Source organism: Lasioglossum baleicum, chromosome 14, assembly GCF_051020765.1.
Source record: "Lasioglossum baleicum chromosome 14, iyLasBale1, whole genome shotgun sequence".
In the NCBI taxonomy this organism is placed as follows: Eukaryota; Metazoa; Arthropoda; class Insecta; order Hymenoptera; family Halictidae; genus Lasioglossum; species Lasioglossum baleicum.
The window spans coordinates 11,862,665-11,882,321 of NC_134942.1; the positions used below are offsets into that span (position 1 = coordinate 11,862,665).

The window sequence follows — 19,657 nt, forward strand, 5'->3', positions numbered from 1 at the left end:
CGAGATCGGAACGCGAACCGCTTTGCCGAACGACACGATTACGTAACCGGTTGAAAAGTCGGCAACGCTCCTCGGGCCGGTCTCTCTTCTGGTGTCTCTTCCCGTTTTTCAATCGTCGGTATCCACCACCCCCGCCGACACCCCCTCTTTCTCCTCCCGCTTTGTTTCCCACGACTGCACCATCTCCGACAGTTGGAAATAGTTCGAACGTAGCCGGGGAAACGAAATTGTAGCCCCGGGCCGGACTCGCACTTGCTCGTGTCATCGCGAATGCTTTGTTCGCCGACTGATCTACTTTATCGCGCCCATGCAAATATCCTTGCGTTAAATGACGCGTCAAATCCGCGTCGAGCTGCTCCATTAACGCGGCCGAACCCGCGCAGCCCGTCCCCAAGGCATAATTGTCCGTGGCGTTTGCGGGGAGGGCTGTGGGCGGTCCTCGAGGACCGGGGGAACCGATGCGACTTCGTCAAGAAACGGAATCGATGACGTTTTGCGTGATGGTTCTGCCTCGAAGGACGATTCCTCTGAATAGACGTTCTACGATATGATTTATAGTCGCTGATTGAACGGGGGTGGTAACATTTCAGGGTACTGGGTAATTTTGTGCGATTTTAACACTTTTCATAGTGCTGCGAAATGTTTTGCAATCATAACAACGGATGAAAACGGATGAAAGCCTCCGCAAGACCCAAATTAAAAACTTGAACCAAATACATGGCTAAATAATCAAAATATTAAGGGCAAATGGGGGATAGATGGGTGTTAAAAACAACATTCAATAAAATGCTAAACAATCAGTGTAAAATAGAATTGCCAAATTCACAATAAATCTATCAAAAACTAAATTTCTCGTAGCTCAACTTCAATAGTTGTCCTAAAACCGAATACAACTGCACACTGCTCACCAGCCGCAATAAACACGTGCCGTTTTCAAAAACGCTGGTCACGGCAGCCTGGTGCGCGTCACCGTTTCCATTAAAGCGATAAAAGAAAAATCTGTTGGGTCCAGGTGAGCACGGAACGGATTGGGGGTCAGGCTGACCCGGCGTTCGCCGAGGATTAATCTCGCCGTGGGAGCGTTCGCGCGGATTCATAAATCGGATAACAGACTCGTAAAGCTGCGAAAGCGAAAGGGATCGTAAGGGAGGTCTCCGTCGAATGGGAATAAAAAAAAAAAAAGCGGACGGGCGGTGTTTTCCGATGGTTCCCGGTGGTTCTGATAATTCCTGTAACAAGTGTTCTCTCCGTCGATTGCATTACACGAAGGCAGGGCAGAAAGAATCCGACAGTCCGTGTGCACAGTGTTTGCACCGATCATCGTTTCGGCGGTTGTGAAAGGAAGAAATTCTGTCGATATCGAGAGTTCCACGAGAAGCCTGGGACGGGTGAGATGCGGGGGGAGTATTCACGGTCTACAATCGCCTCGATAGGCTTGCTAGAACTGATTATCAGAATCACGGGCCTGTCAGGAGAGCGAGTCGGATCTCATTCATACACGCACAGCCGCGGACGAGAACGAAGATCCTTTTTATTGGGTATCTCTTCCGAATCGTTCCGGGGTTTGAACAAAAGTTTTCTCTTCTCTTTGCCGACTAAAGAGACGTTCGGCCCCTTTGAAGTGTCCGATTTTAATCGCTTTTAAGACTTCGTCGGATCGCTGTGGTCCCGCATCAGCAGTTAGGAATCAATGTAACAAACTTTCCTAGAATAGATTGACCTGTCCAACGAATGGACACTTAAGCTGCGTGTTATTCCATTTTCTGAGTGCTACAGTTTTATTTCGATATAAGACGATAGCTCGGTACTATTCGGCTTGACATTGTTCCTGAGTGGGCTGAAAGTTTATGGGTCCCATAAAGTTATCCGGCACACCAAAGTGGTCGGTCGAGCAGCGAAAAGAATAGAATATGACATACCCTCTCGTTCCGACACTAAGCGGTGTCGAGCGGACAACTCCGAAAGAGGAAAACGGGATAGAAATCTTGAACATGAATAAACGCTATTTTTTAATAAAAATTATGATCTTATTCACTGGATAGGTTACCCTAGCTACTTTAATGGTGGTTAATCTTCCCCTGACGCATTAACCCCTTGTCTTAAAACTTCGAATGCCAAGCTCGACTATTTTTAAATCTCCATCATAAATTGACACATAACGTGCAACAGCAGCTTAATTGTCAATAACATTTTACATTGATCTGAAAGCAATACGTGCGTATATAGAACGCCAGCAAATTTATTATAATTAGTACATGTTGACTGAATCCCCAGTATAAAATTGTAAGGCAAGGGGTAAATCGTGCTTCAATTTCGAAGACGTCAAGGAGATAGAAATTTTCGTCAAGTTTGCCAATACAGCAACCGATCAATATGTTTAAATCATTCAGACAGCATTCGATGCCAGATGTGTACAGAGCGAATCTGTTATACAATGTAATTCGAAAATTGAGTTTGGGACGGTTTTTCCAGAAATGGGCTCAGTGGATCGCGAAAGAACAGTCGTCGTCACGCCCCGAATATTTTTACGGCGACGACTGGAAAAAGCTTGGATCGGATCGATAGGTATAATTATAAGCGGACCGTTCTGAAGGAAATTCGTGAAAAATAGACGAGGCAGACGCGATCGCCTCTGAAACGGACCCCCGAGCCTCCGAGAGACCGAATTAAACCCTCCCGGCGACGGAGTTCCGCCTTCATTTCTGGCTTTGAGCACAGATAATCGAGTTTTCGCGAGCGCGTCAAAGAGCCGAAGCGGCGCTCTGCTAAGATCCAGTGTCTGGGGATGGGATCAAGAATATTTAAATAGATCAAAACGGCGCGGCAACCCGTTTCGAATGAATACGGCCGGCCAATTTTTCATCGAGATTGCACACGCTTAGTCCTGTCCCGTGTTGTGCGCGACCATTTCCGAGCATTTCCGACGAATCCAGATTTAAACAGGATATTTGTGAAGTCTAAATGTGCTCGAAACCTTCCGGAAATTCCGATCTAATTCAATGAATATAAGTAGATCTTAAATGTAATTAAATATGCGTATAGCTTTTCCTAGATATAAGCTTATTTCAGTTACTAAATTGATCTATTGATTATACTTCAGCTCCTCTTCAAATTTCATTTAATTTGACAAATATTTAGCGATTTAATCAATATGTTTAGATTTCCTGAATTTGAGTCCATTTGCTAAGTACGTATAGTTTAAGGATATGTTCTAAATGTTGATCAGGATTTTGACGCATGAATCGTGAAGATTCCTAATATGGAACAGCGGGGTCGAGAATAAGTGAAATTATCCGTTTATGGTCAGACGCGTCTCGTGATCACTGAATCGATTCCATGAATGGTCAGACGCGTCCATGAAAATTGTACGATATCCTCTTTCGACTTCAAATATACATGCATTGCGATATTTAATGGTTTCAGCATCGAAATAAGTAAATTAGTTAGGTATATTTTCTCCGTTGATCTTATTATGCTACGATGGAAAATATTAGCTCATATCGCAGACAAAAAGTGTCACGTTAAAATCCCATTTAGATCAAGCACTAAATTCCAAGCACCTTATTTCAGGCTGCCTCTTTTTACTACCTCACTCCGTTACAATTCCCTCCCCTAAGATACTTATTCGATCCTTCCCAGCCTTTACCCTACGCAAACGCGCTGTCAAATCTTGTATCCTTCAGAATGTTAAAACTTGGTATTCATTTCCGTTTGCTCTACTTCTTCGTTTTCGTTGTTGCATTTTAGTTCGGTATACCTTGTTACGTATAATCTAGATCAGTTTGACTTACTCCTCCTTATCATTATTACATGAATATTGCTTCTTTGGGCTGTTGTGTATTTTTATACCGGAGACATGAACGCCAAGTTTTACGCCGCGACTTTCGAACGTAAACATTTATTATTTCTATATTGTTGTATAACGCATTGGCGTTAGACTAGCCAACAAGTGTTCTCGTTCGATATTGAAAACAAATAACTATAATATACAAATATTAATAATATTGTAATATAAAATACAAAAATTTATAATTTACAAATTTTGCAAACATTGATTTGCCAAGAGATATCAACAAGAATCCAAGATAAATGAGCAAAGAAGTTCTGATCTATAAATTAAGAAAATGTGAACAGTGTCCACACCACTTGGACTTCCTTCAAAAAAATTCTTAAAATATTACTAAGCAGTTCGGTTAATCGAGGTTCTACTGCAATCGGTAATCTCGATCCAAACCGTATACGTGTAGATCTAAGAGATACGATAGATAGAAAGCACGGTAACAAAGAGAAAGAAGAGTAAAAGTAAGAGTAAGAAGTAGAATGGTAAGATGTAGAAGAGGACTTACGGGTGAGAGACGCGGCGATGAAGACTCCTCATGGACATGGCTCTGTTCTTGCGATTCGAGCTGGAATTGGATCCGCTGGTGCTCCCGTTCGACGTGGTATGGCGTGGCGCAGCTGTAGGGGGAGCGGATTGCTCCCCCGTGGCCGCCACGACCACCGACGTGAGGCCCCCCGAAGTCGCCAGGCCGGTTCGGCGAAACGGGCCCGAGCTTGCCGCTAGTCGGCGTGCTAATCTCCGGGCGAGCCGACGGGCCAGGCGCGCCCCTGCAGCACCGGCACCCACGCTGACGGTATTTCTGTCCCACCCCCCGTGGCCAGGGGGTGGCACACGATGCCCTGCTGACTACCCCCGGCCACTGAGATGCTTTCGAATATCTCTCTGGTCTCTCTCTTTCTCTCTCGACCCCGACCTTCGAACACCCCGATCGTTCGGGCCTCTCAACGGGGGCCGATCGATCGGTCCTCCCTCGGATGGGCCTTGTCTTAGTGATCACGTTCCATTCGTCGGTTATAAAGCCCGCCCGGTTTAACGACTTAGCAGATGGTGAATGAGCGGGCTGCGAGAGTGGGCCCGAACTCGGCTCTGTTTACTGAAACAATAAATATGTTCTTGTTAGGGACGGTGAGGAAAGTCAAACTTTGGGTCGTAAGTGTCGTGGTGAGATGAGAAGAACAGCCCTGGGAAAGCAAGAAGAGTTTACGCTAGGTCCACCTGTCCACAGCAGGCTTGCCATATTCCGCGCGGTACCAGGCCCCTTACCGCTGCGCCCCTCGCCCATCTGCTGGGCTAAGCCCGCCTGGCTTGACCCACTCCTCGCCAGTGGGAGCATCTGCTTAGCCCAGCAGATGGGCAAGGGGCGCAGCGGTAAGGGGCCTGGTACCGCGCGGAATATGGCAAGCCTGGTCCACAGATTAAGACTTGTGTCCCCACTCTACCTTCCCCCTTCTACCTATTCCCCACGTGACGCGCTTTGTCTCTGTCGTGCATGTGTTCGATACTAACAGAGAGAAAGAAACTTTTTACCCTCAATGCGCGCTCCATCCCCCTCATCTGGCGACTGTAGGTGTGAAGCGAAGTGTAGGTCCACCTGTCCCCAGATTAAGTCTTGTGTCCCCATTCTACCTTCCCCCCTCTACCACGCTATTCCCCACGTAACGCGTTTCGACTCTGTCATGTATGTGTTTGATACTTCCAGGGAGAGAGAGACTTTTCACCCTCAATTCGCGCTCCATCCCCTCATCTGGCGACTCTAGTCCCAATATTTAATTAGACGCAACACGCTAAATTTGTAATGTGTGAAACGAGGTCTACCCACATGACCGCATTCTTGCCAGGGACCTTCTTCTCATCTGATTACGATATTACAGTATAGTATCTCCGTAACTGTTGTTTAGTCAGGTCTGCCGAGCGACAATTATAGTAGAGCTGCTACATTCTTCGCAGTGTGTCGAACGTGGAGAAGGATAGTGATTGAAAAAGAAAGAGGTACCGAGAGGTTCGACACTACGACCCTCTGCTTCCCTTTCTTTTCCGTTCGCCGACCTCTTGCACGCCTGAAACTTGATTCGCTTATTGCACAAGTAATTATGATCGTAACTACGTCGCGTTTGGTGTCGTTTCAATTAGAAAAGCAAGCCGACCGCGGTGGTGAAAGAATGATTGCTGAAAATCCAAAAATTAAGAAAGTAACAAATGAATTGCACTAAAAATTGATTCTCAAGATTGATAAAAGAATAAAAAGTCAAAGTAATACAAAAAAAGAATCTTTCACTGTTATTCACGGGGATGCGTTGGCCTAAAAATGAATTTGAGCATGCACCAAGATGGCGCACGTGTCGCAGAACGTGTTAAGAAACAGTTTCTAGTGAATTACGTAATTCCCATCGTTTCCAACCACAGCGGGCTATCTAGCCGAGTTGTAATTCCTCGGCGAAGAGAATCAGCAGTTTCGGGATCGATAAATTAGAGTCATAAACGCAGGGACTTAGCTTACAGCTCTCCGCTCTCGGGCGGCGCCCCCACCCCGTTGTAAAAAGTTCCAGTGAATTCGTTGCGGTTTATATTATACCAACGCTCGCATGTATTGGGTGTGCGCGAAAGTTTTGATGGGTTTCGTTGTACGGGAATCGACTGTGTTATTGACCTAGCAAGCTCGTCTCTGATGGAATCTGTACGCATGCCCAACGAAAAGGTAGGGGAATGGGAGGCCCATCGGCTGTGCGCGCGCTCCCTCTCTCCTGTTTGTACACTCTTTCTCTTTCTATTGACAGAAGGAGCTGGCCTAACAGGGGCTTTCATGCCCGTCAGCACTCACTATACATCGGATGAATCCACTCGACTTTTTGCCGCTATAGCTAAGTAAGTATAGATTGCATTGAATGAGCACTTCATTGAACGAATGGAGTTCGGGGCAGCAGCCGAAACATTTCCTAGACTTCTTTACTGTCTTCTACCCTCTCCCTCCATGCCCTGGAGCCCCCGGTCTTTCTACTCGAAGATATCTGCGATCCAAATTCCTAGATCCTTGCTTCGGTCTCGGATGCGGAGCTTTAATGGGCTTCCGAAGCCAACGAATTCGCTATCAGGAATCTATCGATCGTCTATTAATTTATATTAAGGCCTCTGTTTGTTGAGTCAACTTTCTCTTATCACGCCAGTTCTTGTCACACTCCTTGTACAATATATTAATTTTTTTGCTAATTCTTTGCCCGTCTAGAAACTGTCGATCATGTACAAATAAATTCTCAGATGTTTATTTAGTAAGACTATTTTTCAATCCCGGTACACTATAAATTGCACGGCTATTAATTTCTTTTTCAATTTGTAATTGTGGAACGTTGAGACATATGACAGCAATTAAAATCATAATGAATGATGAATCATCCTTCACAAGTTTGAAATTTCTACGTCGTTACGACAGAAAGGTGCACAAGTACTCACTCTCAAATATGTTATAAAACAACGATGCACCCCATTTCCGATTTAAACGATAATCGACTGCTCCAAATTGCCAACGATGTATTATATAATACACCGACAAGTTCGTTGTTTCCCTAAAACTATAATGATTATACAAACTACTGGGAATCCATCAAAACTTTTGCGCTCACTCGATATATTAAGATAGATTGACGAGGTGTCTGTCGTCTAACTTGTAACTGGCGATGCAACCGGAAAATGGATGGCACCACGTGGAACATACAAATAGAAAAATGTCGTATACAATTTTTTATTTCAGTGGAAGTTTCAATCTCGATTAAATCGATTGAAAATTGGGATATTCGAACAGCATTTATCTCCTGTGATTAACCATAGGCTACTTCAAATCAATATCAATAAATATTTCCGGTGCTCCGGGATTATTCATTTTTCACAGTAATCTGACATAAATCGATGGACTTATTAAATTAGTCGGAAATAAATGGCTGGTAGTGTTTCTGTGTTTGATACGTCACAAATCATATATAATTCGCATACAATCAATCATAATAACATCCACCGCAGTTTCCGCGTTTTCTCCATTGAGATACAGAATCATTTATGCTATTTTTAAGAGAGACTTCAATGTCAGCGTCGAGAACATTAGTTAAATATTTTTCACTAACAAAATTGTAATCTAGCAGAATTAAATCAGAAAAATATACAGAATGTCGGAGTTTTTATTTATTTAATGTGTCCTTTTTCTTGCAAATCCTTAGTTAACATTATAGTAAAATAGTAAATGCAAAGTTATGTATTGTATTTCTGATAAAAATGAGGAAGTGAAATATAAAGCAGTAAAGTATCAGGAGAATGCAAAAATATGGTCATATTAGTCTTTAAATAATTAAAAAATAATTGTTAAGGGGAGAAATGAAACTTTATGCATCTACCATATCTTACAATTGGTGAAGAAAATTTTTATTTAGCATAAAGATCAGCAGTTCAATGATTAATTTCTCAAGGAGCAAATATTTTTCAAAGATCCTGTAAGTATTGTCTCTCTCTTCCAATTTTGTGCAGACACTAAACACTCTGTCTAGCTTGTCTATTAGGTAAGACAACCCCGCGGCAACCTAATAGAAAGATCAATGAAACCTAGACAATATCGTATCAGATTTGTGTTTAGTGCAAGTAGTAGTACTGAGTAATAGCCAGACACAGTTACCCGCCAGTGGTGCAGAATTCAACTAAGCTCCGGAGATTACTTTGAGCATCACTGATCTAACTGGCATGTTAGAATTCGCAGTTTCAATGAAGTTACTCCGCACTTTACTGTTGTAAAGATCGCCCGAGCAAAGCTATCACTACTCTTGTGCGCATACTCAAACCGAGAAGCTAGAGATTAGGTGATTTGATTGGTTCCACACATCGTTCCAAGCAACTCGATCTACAGGACTTCTCCAAAGTTATTCAATCAGTTCTCGACACATACGAGACTACATAACAAAATAACAATTTTGTGAGAATATTATTAAGGGTAGAAAGAAAAGATTAATTTTTTTAGGGATAAACAACTTTTTTTCTACCCTTAATAATTAGCTCACAATTTTGAAACAAATATATGAAATGCTGAAGGCAAGTTCGAGTATTTTCGGGTTTCTTTTCATCTGAATATGTTAATTCGCAACCGGAAAAAGAAATGATAAAGTTAAGGGTGTTTACCCTCATGTTATTTTTAAACGAAGGGTTAGCGACTTCAAATTTTCGGGGATTATCTTTTAACCTAGAAGCATTGAATTCGCATTGAATTGCACACGATACCAATAAAAATTGAGGTGGGGGTCGCTGGACCAATATTCTATTTTGCAACTGATGCAGAAAAGTTTTATTTTGGGAGTTAAATGGGATTTCTCAAAGCTGATTTCTCAAGTAACAAGAACGTGTGGATTTAAAAGAAAGAAAATGTAATTTTAACCCTCCCTCTACTAACATCTTGAGTGCGTTACGGAATTTCCTCTTACATCCGGGACCTTAAGAGTTTGTTTTAACAACGAATCATTTTCCAAATATTATTCGATTCCGACGGAAAATATTATAAAACATTAGCGGCCGCGTGGATGTTCAATATTTTCGGATCATCCGTGCCCGCTGGTTGGGAACTCGAGTGAAACAAACTTCAGAAGCTCGTCGATGGAATTTTTCAATGTTTTTTCAACATTCGTGTCGCGTGCCCGCGATTACGTCCCGACCGACCGGAATCACTTTTTCTATTTCCAAGGGGTCGTGTTTGCTTAATCAGTTTCGCGTGGCGCGAGTTTCGCGTGACTACCGCCGCGTCGCTAATGTGTACACGTGATTTTTATCGTTCGTCAAACGGCCGTAAAGGCGCCGAAAGTGTTAAGTCGATTCGCACAGCTCCTTGTACCGGAAATATTTTCAAGCTGTGCGCCGCGCGTTGACTCATTTGCAATGATAACGCGAGAATAAAGTCAAGGACGTTCGGATATCGAATACTGGAATAATAGAAACTTTCAGCCGATCAAGTTCCATTCACCGTCACCCCTTCGAATTCCCTTCCACGATCTTCGCGAGCCTGGGCGTTAATAGCCTCGATGTATATGAAACAGATGTGCATGATCTTTTCGTGACAAATTTACCCCCACCACGTGGTTTCAATTATTTTTTGGTGAAACTTTTATCGACATATTTGTGACATTTTTCCGAGCAAAATGAGACCAAACACGGTGTAGTTCGAACAATATTTGCTTCTTTAATTCGCGCTTTAATTCGTGTTTTATATGTAAATAATTTAATTTAGAGCAATCTAACAAGATTTATCGTACAAATCAGTGAAGATTCTATCTAGAATATATAACATTACAAACCAGTCAATTTAAATCGTGTGTATTTCTAGTATTAAAAGGCTCTACAAGACTTTTTATCATACATATTTAAAGAGCACGCAGTATATACACTGCAGGCTACAAAATATCTAATCACTTGTAGTATTCATAATTTACGGAAGGAAAGAAAAATTGTATTGTTATTATATGAACGATTGTAACATGTTTCCTGAATTATTAGATATATATTTATTTGTATTGATTTTATCCACGCAACATCTGAAGCGTTTATTTGCCATTCGTTTCAGTAGCAAGAACGAATACATTGTTTGGGAAATAGAGAAACAAACGGACGAGAAGCAATATAAATTAAATCCTTTCGCGCGTAAGGTGTATTGTCAATAGTGTAATATAAAAATTTTTGGAGCAGAAGTATTTCTGAATATGTCTAGCAACAATGGTCCATTTCTACTTTTAATGCACAAATGGTGTAATGCTACTGTCAACTTATTATCATCATTTTATTAAATTGGATTATTTACCAATGTTGAGCGTTTCTCTCTTACATTATTATTGTAAAAAAATCGTTATTGTAAGAGTTTAAAGATCCGTCGGGTGCGCGTGTAATAGTATATGCAAGCAGTAAAATTAGTCGGGCATGATCAGATGCGTCAGACGGTTCCTATCTAAAACTTCGGATAAAAACATGTCGCACGAAATTTTTTTTCTTATTCTTTTTATGTACAATCACAATGATTAGACCGTGCCGTTTGTTAAGATTACTGTCTTAATAAAAACTGATATTATTCGAGATTAACATTGAACAATTTAATAATGTGAAAAATATGACACGATATTCTTTCATACGACTCGAACACGAGTGAAGTGATACCATAAATTTCGTTGCGTGGGAGCGTGTTTTCGTAAAACCGTGAGATTCTTTTAGGTACGCGTGCACGAATGCCGCCGCAATGGAGGATGATACATGCAAGAAGTTTAAAATTCAAACGGAAACGTAGACCACGTTTCGGCGTAAATTGAAACTGTATAATAAATTTTCCACGAATGTAGTTTCGTTTCCATGAAAAAATCACATGAACGAGTGTACTTTAATACTCAACGACGTGCCATGTTTCAAACTGCAATTTGGAAAGGAAAAGAATTTCACGTAACATTCTCGAGACTAATATTTACCTATGAAAATTGTTTAAATAGTCAAATATGTAAAACAGATGTCCGAAATTTGTACCATATTGTGATTTATTAGTTGCTGAATCTCTTTTTCTAATAAAAAAATTATTGCCTGCAATTAATTATTTTATGTGCCTGGAAGATATTATACATTTTTTAATTAATATTGTACGAGACAAAGAATAAAAGTATTCGAAAATATTTTGATTCAGAGGTTCGCATAAAAAATGGAATAACATTTGGTAAGAAAAATTGCAAAAGAAGTTACTTTTATCGACATTTTCTTATACGATTGAATTCTCCATTAAAATCATGCACCTTTCAGTAAAAAAAAACTTGAATTAACTTCGGGGTTGTTTTCACCCATTCAACATGGACGACGTCCTATAAAAAAATGTGTCTAATAATTTTTCTAATCTGTTGTATAAGTTTCATTAAAATTGGCTCGTGTGTCTTGTTTCCTTCTTAGTTGTAATGATCAGTGCAGTGTTTGAAATTGAAACATATAATTCTTCCTGACCGCGGTTTTGAACACTGCGCATCGGACGTGGCGTTACCGCCACATGCTTCCGACGCCATAGACGTGTACTATATCTTTCCGTGCCACTTGGTCGACGAAATAAGACATTTTTCTCGAAACAAAAAAGCCCCGACTGAAAAAAGTTTCATGTCAATTTATCTCGTACCACGTCCCCCGAACCGCCGCCGATAAAAATACGTCACTGCCAAAATAAATTCCTCGAGTTTTCGGATAAATGACGAGTCCCGTCAAATCGTAGTCTTCGCGAACTTTGATCATCGGGAATCTTGAATAAATAAAACTGAATAATACGGAAACCAATAATTTTCTGAAGCCGATAATTTTCTGCTATACGAGATATCAACATTTTCCTGACCATCTAAATCGCATGACCCGATTTAATGTTTTTAAAAGCCCCAAAAAGTATTTAATGCTATCAATCAATACTTACTATATTCAATCAAATGAACAAAATACCATCGCGATTTAATTTTCATATTTAATCTCTGATTTGACGTCATTTTCTGTAAAGAACTGTATGACCGAGTTCCCAATAATTTGATGCATCAAGAATTAACTTTGCCCAAAACTAGAAATTTAAAAAAAATATAAAATTATATGAAACATTTAAGAACATTTAAAAATATAAAAGAAATAACACGAAATATTTAAGAACATTTAAGAATATAAAATTATATTAAACTTAAAACGTTTTAACAATTAATTATCGAAAAACAGTATAATAGCAAACAAAAATAAAACATTTTAAACGATTACTATTAACTCATAAAAATACTAAAATAATAATTACAATTAAATTGTAATTATTAATTCAGCACTGGCACACCTCAATTTCTCACGATCGCAGAAAAATGTTATTCATACAGTCTCTGTAACTGCATTAGCAAATAATTGTAAATATGATATTTTTATAAAACATTTTATCAAAATGTTTTTTGAAAGAGTCTCACTTCTATATTTTGTAATTTAAACGATGGGGATAGTCGTAATAGGAAAACGCCAGTTATACAAAGAATTCAATTATTTTTAATCGAATGCAATATAATCGAGAGAAAAATCGAAACAATATTCGTTACCCAAATCCATGAACTCAAAATTTGTTTCAAGTGCACGCGCACTCGACGTACTGTTAAACCACCTGTGCTAACTTCGCTCCGATATTATTTTATGTCGATTCTATGTTCGCAACAAATGAAAACGAGAAACTCTTCAATTGTCATTGTAACGTGTTGCAAAAAATTATTTCAAGAGTAACAATTTTTTCATTTCCCAAATATTTCTGTCAGTTCTGCGTGAAGATGTACGTTGATCAAATACTACTGTATGAAATAAATAAATAAACGTGTTAAACAACCCTTGACAGTGGCAAAATTACACAACATTTACTTTCTTAATTTGTACTGAAGATTATATAGTATAACTTGAAACCTTTTGCCAAACAAAATAAAATATAAATTTTCTTTTAGAAGTATGCAACTAAATTTCACAATTAACAAAAATGGAACGTGTCACGTTGCGAAGAAAGTTTTTTGTTCGTTTATTTTAAGCGAAGAAATGTAACCAGTGCAAACAAGTTACACAATATTTACTGTTCCAATTTTTAGCCAACATTATGTCGTATGTATTTGAATTTTGCAAATTAACGAAAATGGAACGTGTCACGCTGCGAAGAAATTTTTCTGAAGCACGTACAATTTTGCAAGTAACTAATAGAAAAAATAAAACGTATGCATATGACCGTTTCACATGTGAAGCATTAAGCGCTGCGTTGCACTTTGCAAAAACTGGGTGAACAGGCATCCACCGCATTCACCGCCTTCACCGCACGTTTTCATAAAACGTTTTCTTTTTATTTGGAACGCAAGTAACTTTCTTAGGAAACATTGAAACAACCCCCACCGTTTACCGCGAATGCATAAATAAGGTAAATAGAGATAATAACTGTAGATCATTATGCATTTATAGGGTATAAAAATTCTTTAGAAGCGTGTTCAATGTAAATTTTTATAAAATACAAGTTTATTTTGTTCGTGATCCACTGAAACCGATAATAAAGCAAATCAATCTGTTTCTCCCCTGCCTGAATAATTTTATAAAAACGTGCATTTGCATTGAATCACGTAGTCTATTAATCACGGAGAAACATATGCCAAAAATTGGGAGCACGTTTGCGATTTAAAAACAACTGAAGTCCATTTCAATGAATGCAAATATCAATGCAAATATGATTTTGTTATTGTAGGAATTCGTTTTCGTCGCGAGGAATATTTACAATTGTATTTATTTTCGAAAAAATGGTGAACGTGGTGCTCCAATTTTGAAAAATGTAGCATGTATATTTATGTTATGTCAGTCACTTCGATATATTGTTTTTAAATTGTCAGACAATAATTGATTTCTCGATATCATTATTCCAAACTGTAATATGAATGATCTACGACACAAAAGATGCGAAATAAAACATAAACGACGTGACAATTCATTAACACCGTACGTTCTGAATCATCTTTATTGTCTATTGTTATTTTTTTACTGTGTTCTGGATTAATTGTTTCGAAAACTGTTCAAATAATGCGTACAGTCAAGTACAAAAATCCATTTGTTAAATTGAAGAGATTGAAAATATACGAATATACCACGTATTAAAATTAAACATATACTTAAAATGGCGATGTGTATCATTTTTTTAGCAGTGTATATGTTACGGTAAATGTGATTAATCCGGTGATTATTATATATAATCATCACTGGTGATTGCATGGCTGATATTTTAGGTTATGTACGAATGCATTCGATGATTTTCAGTAATTATAAAAAAGCAAACAATGTCTGAATTGAATAATATCAAATTGCCTGAAAGAAATGTCAACACATTTGATTCACACAAGCCTTTTTTTAACGATAGCGATATATTTTAATCGCTAGATTTACGGAGCCCGTTAATTTGATGGATTTCACATTTCATGGTGAAAGTTGCAGTTATTGTAAATATTCTTTTTCAGTTATTTTGTTGACTTTGATTGATGTAGCGCTACATCTGACGTACGCATTCCAATTCTTCCCTTATAAATTAAAAAGTTCCATTTCGATTAACGCAGCTATGGAATCCATGTCCACAAATCTATCATCGAAGAAACTCCAGGACAAAACCGTCAACATTTTCATGAATTGAAAATGAACACTGACTCTCGCATTTGTTCGCATACTTTCATCTAAAAATTACCATGTGATCGCCGACACAGCAATCACAGAAGTCAGACAAAATAGAAGCAATTTATTTAACAAAACAAAAACTAAAATGTTCCAATTGCTTCACAGGGCTAAATTAATTTTTAAATATTTATGGGAAACGCGCGCGCGCGAAAATAAAAGTTTGTCATGTGACAGCTACCTGTTTATCTCTGCTACTTTCTACTTCAATACTTGTCTGCAACACATTTCGTTCTTTTCTAACCAGAGATCGAAATAAACGGCTGACTTGGGTGTTTAAAAATATTCGAACTTATATTATTCTTGTGGAATTTTTATGGAAGGAAACACGTTACCCTCAGGAATTTCTTTAAAAAGTGTTCCCATAGAACAGGTATTTTACAATCCATGTAATAAAAGTTCCTCGAAAACAAGTAATTTCATACAGTTTATCGCAAGAGGGTCCCGGAAGAGAAATCCAGGCAAGTTTCGAACTATGATTTATCCAAGAATAAACAATAAACAATATACTCAGACTATCAATTTTGCTGCAATAATGATTTAATATTGACATAGTACTATTAATCACAATGATCAAACAAATTTATATAATATTTTCAAAAACTATTCTCTATCCATTCTAATCGAAACTGACAACGTGCAAACGTTCTTCGAAAAAGCTCCTCGATACAGCCTATCAAAAAGTTGTACGACTGTTTCGATCTCTGATTCTACCACATATAGTTCGATACATAAATCAAACGGACCAGCTTTCAATGATCAAATACACGAGTGGCGACACGAGTGACACCGACATACCTGTAAACGTATCACGAGGCATCCGTGAACCTGATCCCAAGCCATTGGATTCATCCCACAGTGTGTCCCCAGGACGAATCGGTGCACGCGAGTCGGGCGTCAGTGATCGAAGATCAGATGTGTCCCCATATCGTGTTAGTCTTTGTATCACAGTTCGTAGATCGGACGCATACCCCGCGATCGACCATCGTTTTCCATTAATTACACTTGCATTTCATCCTGGCACCACTGTGTGTCGCGCCCCCTTTCATTCACACCCACATCTCCTTGAGCGCACGTGTTTCACTTTTCGAGAGACTACCTCCTTCCTTAATAAATAATCTTAGTATCACAATGGGACGATTTGTTGAAACCTAGTCACAGCGTGTACAGGCATCTACTCCGCAGCGTCTTGCACCGTCATCCTCGTCATCGTCGTGATCCTCGCTCGGAGCCCCTGGCTTCCGTTTACCTCTTGTTAATAAATTGTTTAACCTTAAGCTTAGAAATCACAGTCGCGAATTGATACGGATCTCCCGTAGCATGTGCTGCTGTTGCTCGCTCGAAACGATCACACCGCCTCGTATACCAGGCATATTACCCCCACACTGGGTCCCTCTGTCTTTCTCTCTTTTCTCTCTTCGGGCTGTACACGATTGGTGCGACTAGTCGCCGATTGCTCAGAAAGTCGAAGAGACTGAGCGTTCCATCGGAGGGAAAAAGATCGAAGGGGGACGGACGGATGGACGTTGTTTCGAACTGCGCGTGGTGTTTCCGGTCCCCGCAGCGTGCACTAACCTGTTCACCTGTTCCGAGAACCTCGGGGGACTCTGGGGGCCGATATTCCGGGTTTTGTATCCGACTGGAAGGAGTTTCGCTATCGACCATCAATGCGCACGTGCGACGGGCCGACGACGGCCAATGTGCCGAATCCTCTTCTCCCTTGTCGTCGTTGCCGAGAACGCATAAGAAACGACCGAAGGAGAATTATCCTGGCGGGGCCTGCCGCGACACCACGAAGACGTAAGATCCTTCCACCAACAAACAGAACGAGACTTTCGCTTCAGGAGCGGGACACGGTTATGTCAGCCGAGAGACGATCGAATCCTGTCGCGTGCCTGGTCTCGTGTCCCTGCTGGCTCCTCCGTTCCGTCGCGGCGACGACGACGACGCGATCTTCCACGTTCGGCTGGTACACGCGCGAGTATCCAGCTGCCATCTCATCCCCTCTCCTGGCCCCTCTATCTATCTCTCTCCCTCTGTCTTCTTTCTCTCTCTCTCTCTCTCCCTCTCTCTCTCTCTCTCTCTCTCTCTCTCTCTCTCTCTCGCCACTCTATCGAGTACGTCTTTTATTTCACACGTCACTGTTGATCACCGTGCTTCCCCCTCCGTCGCGCAACCCGTCGAGCATCTCCAGAGAGATTCGGATCTTTTCACTTGTGCGCGCGGCCCTGACGAAAATGGCACATCTCTCTTTCCCCCTTCTCTCTTGCTCCCTCTCTCTTGTTCTTTCTCTTGGTTAGGTGTCGTCGTCACTGGACGTTGGCGAGCGTCTCCGACGGCAGCCCGACGGCATGGCAGGCTCTGCGCGCGATCACGGTGTACAGAGGTATCCTCGGTGGCGCGATAGTCACGATGCTGCTGCTGCCATGCCACCACCGGATCGATCGGAAATCATCGGTTTGATCGTTGGAGACCTAACCCCGTCACTCTTCGTTCGCGGCACGCTTCGACGGGACCGACTCTCCCTCGCAAACCCATCGACACCTCCTTTCTCTCTCCCAACTCTCTCTCTCTGTCTTTCTCTCTTGACTCTCGCGTCTCGAGAAGGAGGACGACGTTGAAGCGACACCCGCCAACCAAAGTCAATCCGCTCGAGCGGTCTCGCTCGGGGCTCCTGCTTCCTTCCTCGTTAACGACATATCCGGTGTGCTGCGAACGGCCGGACTAAGAACATCTGATTTTCCCCGATTACGGATCCGGCCGCTTATCCTGCGCCCCTTCTCTCTCTCCGTCGTCGTCCGCGTCGCCGACAAGAATCCCTCTCCGTCAGACTCGTTGCCGCTTCGCCGCCCCGTGTCCCGTCGTCGTTGTATAGCTCGGCCGCGCGCACGCCTTCTCTTTCTCTCTGTCTCTTCCCGTGTGTCTGTGTGTGTATGCGTCCTGCTCCGTTGCTCCTTCTCTCCGGTCAATCCCGACCAGCCATCATTACCGAGTAATTCCTCGCGACTGCTTAATTACCGCCCGATAACCGGCGCACTCCACCGACCGACGCGTCCCGAGATACTCTTCCTCGAGGGACACCGAATGAGACCGACCAAGGCCACCCCGAGGGGACACCTCTCCGCGTTTTCCACCCCCGAGAATTCTTCTACCGATCTCCACCGAACGACACCAGAGCCCCAGGGGTCCTCCGTTCATCCACCACTCTTTATACCCAAAATGTTCCTCGGACCCTGGTGTGCGTGGCCCGATGCACAGTCTCTACGGTTCCTGCGAGCAACTCGAGAACGAAGATAGCGACCCGTTCATTAGCTGCGGGGTTAGACGAGTTCCTTTTCTAGCGGTTCCTCACGGACGCACGCCGCGCACGATCCTCCTCGGCTTCGTCCACCCACGACTTCTTTTCCCTTGGAGATCTCTCTCCTTTTTCTATCTCTCTCTCCCTCTCTACCTTTCTCTCTTTTTCTCTTTATTTCTCTCTTTCTCTTTCTCACTCGCTCATATACACACACACATACAGACACAGACGCTCACTCGTTCACCTCGCCCAATCCGCTCGTACGCACAGGGACACGCACACACGCCAGCTTTCTATCTTTCTGTCTCCCCGTCGTCTATCTTCCAAGCTCGCGGGATCTCTCGCGGCTTTCATTCATTTCGACATGCTCGAAGGGCGCGACGGTTTCCTTCGAGATGATCCCATATACACGCGACCCCTCTCGTTCTCTCTCTCTCTCTCGCTCTCGTCCTTATCGATTACGACGCATACTGCATGGAGCAAAGGCTACCCGCCCGTCGATGCCCAGAAAGGATTCCCCGCGTGAACGAGTCCGGCAGATGCCACCGTGCTCTCATCTCGCAGGAAGAGTAAGAGTGAGAGAGAGAGATAATATCGGTAGAGTCGAAGAAAGGGAGAGAGATAGTTGAAGAGCGAAAGGGAAAAGGGGAGAGAGAGAGAGAGAGATAGAATCCGCGAGAATCCGTGGCACGTCCGTTCGCGATTGTGTGCGTACGTGTGCGGAGGACCGTGTTCAGATATGTGTAAGTGGTTGTGTGGATGTTTCTGTGGGTGTTTGTTTGTGTGTCTGTGTACGGGTTTAGGAAAAGGTGTGGGTGCCTGCGGCAGTCGTGTTACGTGTGCAAGCGTAACCCCGACCTCGATGTTAGGCGGCTGATAGCCGGCCTCACACTGATACGCCTCCGTCGTGACAACCACGGGCCATACCCGCCCCTCCAACGAGAACCACCCCCACGAAACTGGAAAAAAGGGAATCGCAACCCCTCCGTCGGAGAGACGATCGCTGCGACGCCTGACGACGTTTCCGGTAGACTGTTCGTCGGCCGCTTCGATTCCGACACACTGCGACTGCGCCGCGCAAACGGATGCGCTTTCAGGCGCATAAACCATACGATCACTACCCTCACCAGCTGATGAGGGAATTCGAATTTGAAAAGTGGAGATTGTTTCTATTGGTAGAATTTTTAAAACAGGACCCAGATTCCATGATTGACTGACTTTTTATATAGAGAATGGGGTTTTTATTAACACTAGGTTTACGGAAAACTAGAAATAACTATTATACATTATTTTATAAACACAACAAG

General features: G+C 41.9%; 1 protein-coding gene across 9 annotated transcripts in view; it reads right to left on the bottom strand.

Annotated features, from left to right (window-relative positions):
- The window catches only part of Ih (hyperpolarization activated cyclic nucleotide gated potassium channel Ih), a 278,665-nt gene extending 259,310 nt beyond the window's left edge, over positions 1-19,355 (bottom strand). For 2 of the 9 annotated variants that reach the window (XM_076438051.1, XM_076438057.1), the window contains exons 1-2: positions 15,851-19,256; positions 4,347-4,934 (exon numbers count right to left, since the gene is read on the bottom strand). In XM_076438051.1, the coding sequence (XP_076294166.1) occupies positions 4,347-4,384 (38 nt within the window). In that variant the 5' untranslated portion in view covers positions 4,385-4,934; positions 15,851-19,256. Of the gene's footprint in view, positions 1-4,346; positions 4,935-15,850 lie in introns of all 9 variants that reach the window. The other 7 variants (XM_076438060.1, XM_076438055.1, XM_076438053.1 and 4 more) reach the window with 6 other exon arrangements.
- Between the last annotated feature and the right edge of the window lie 302 nt (positions 19,356-19,657).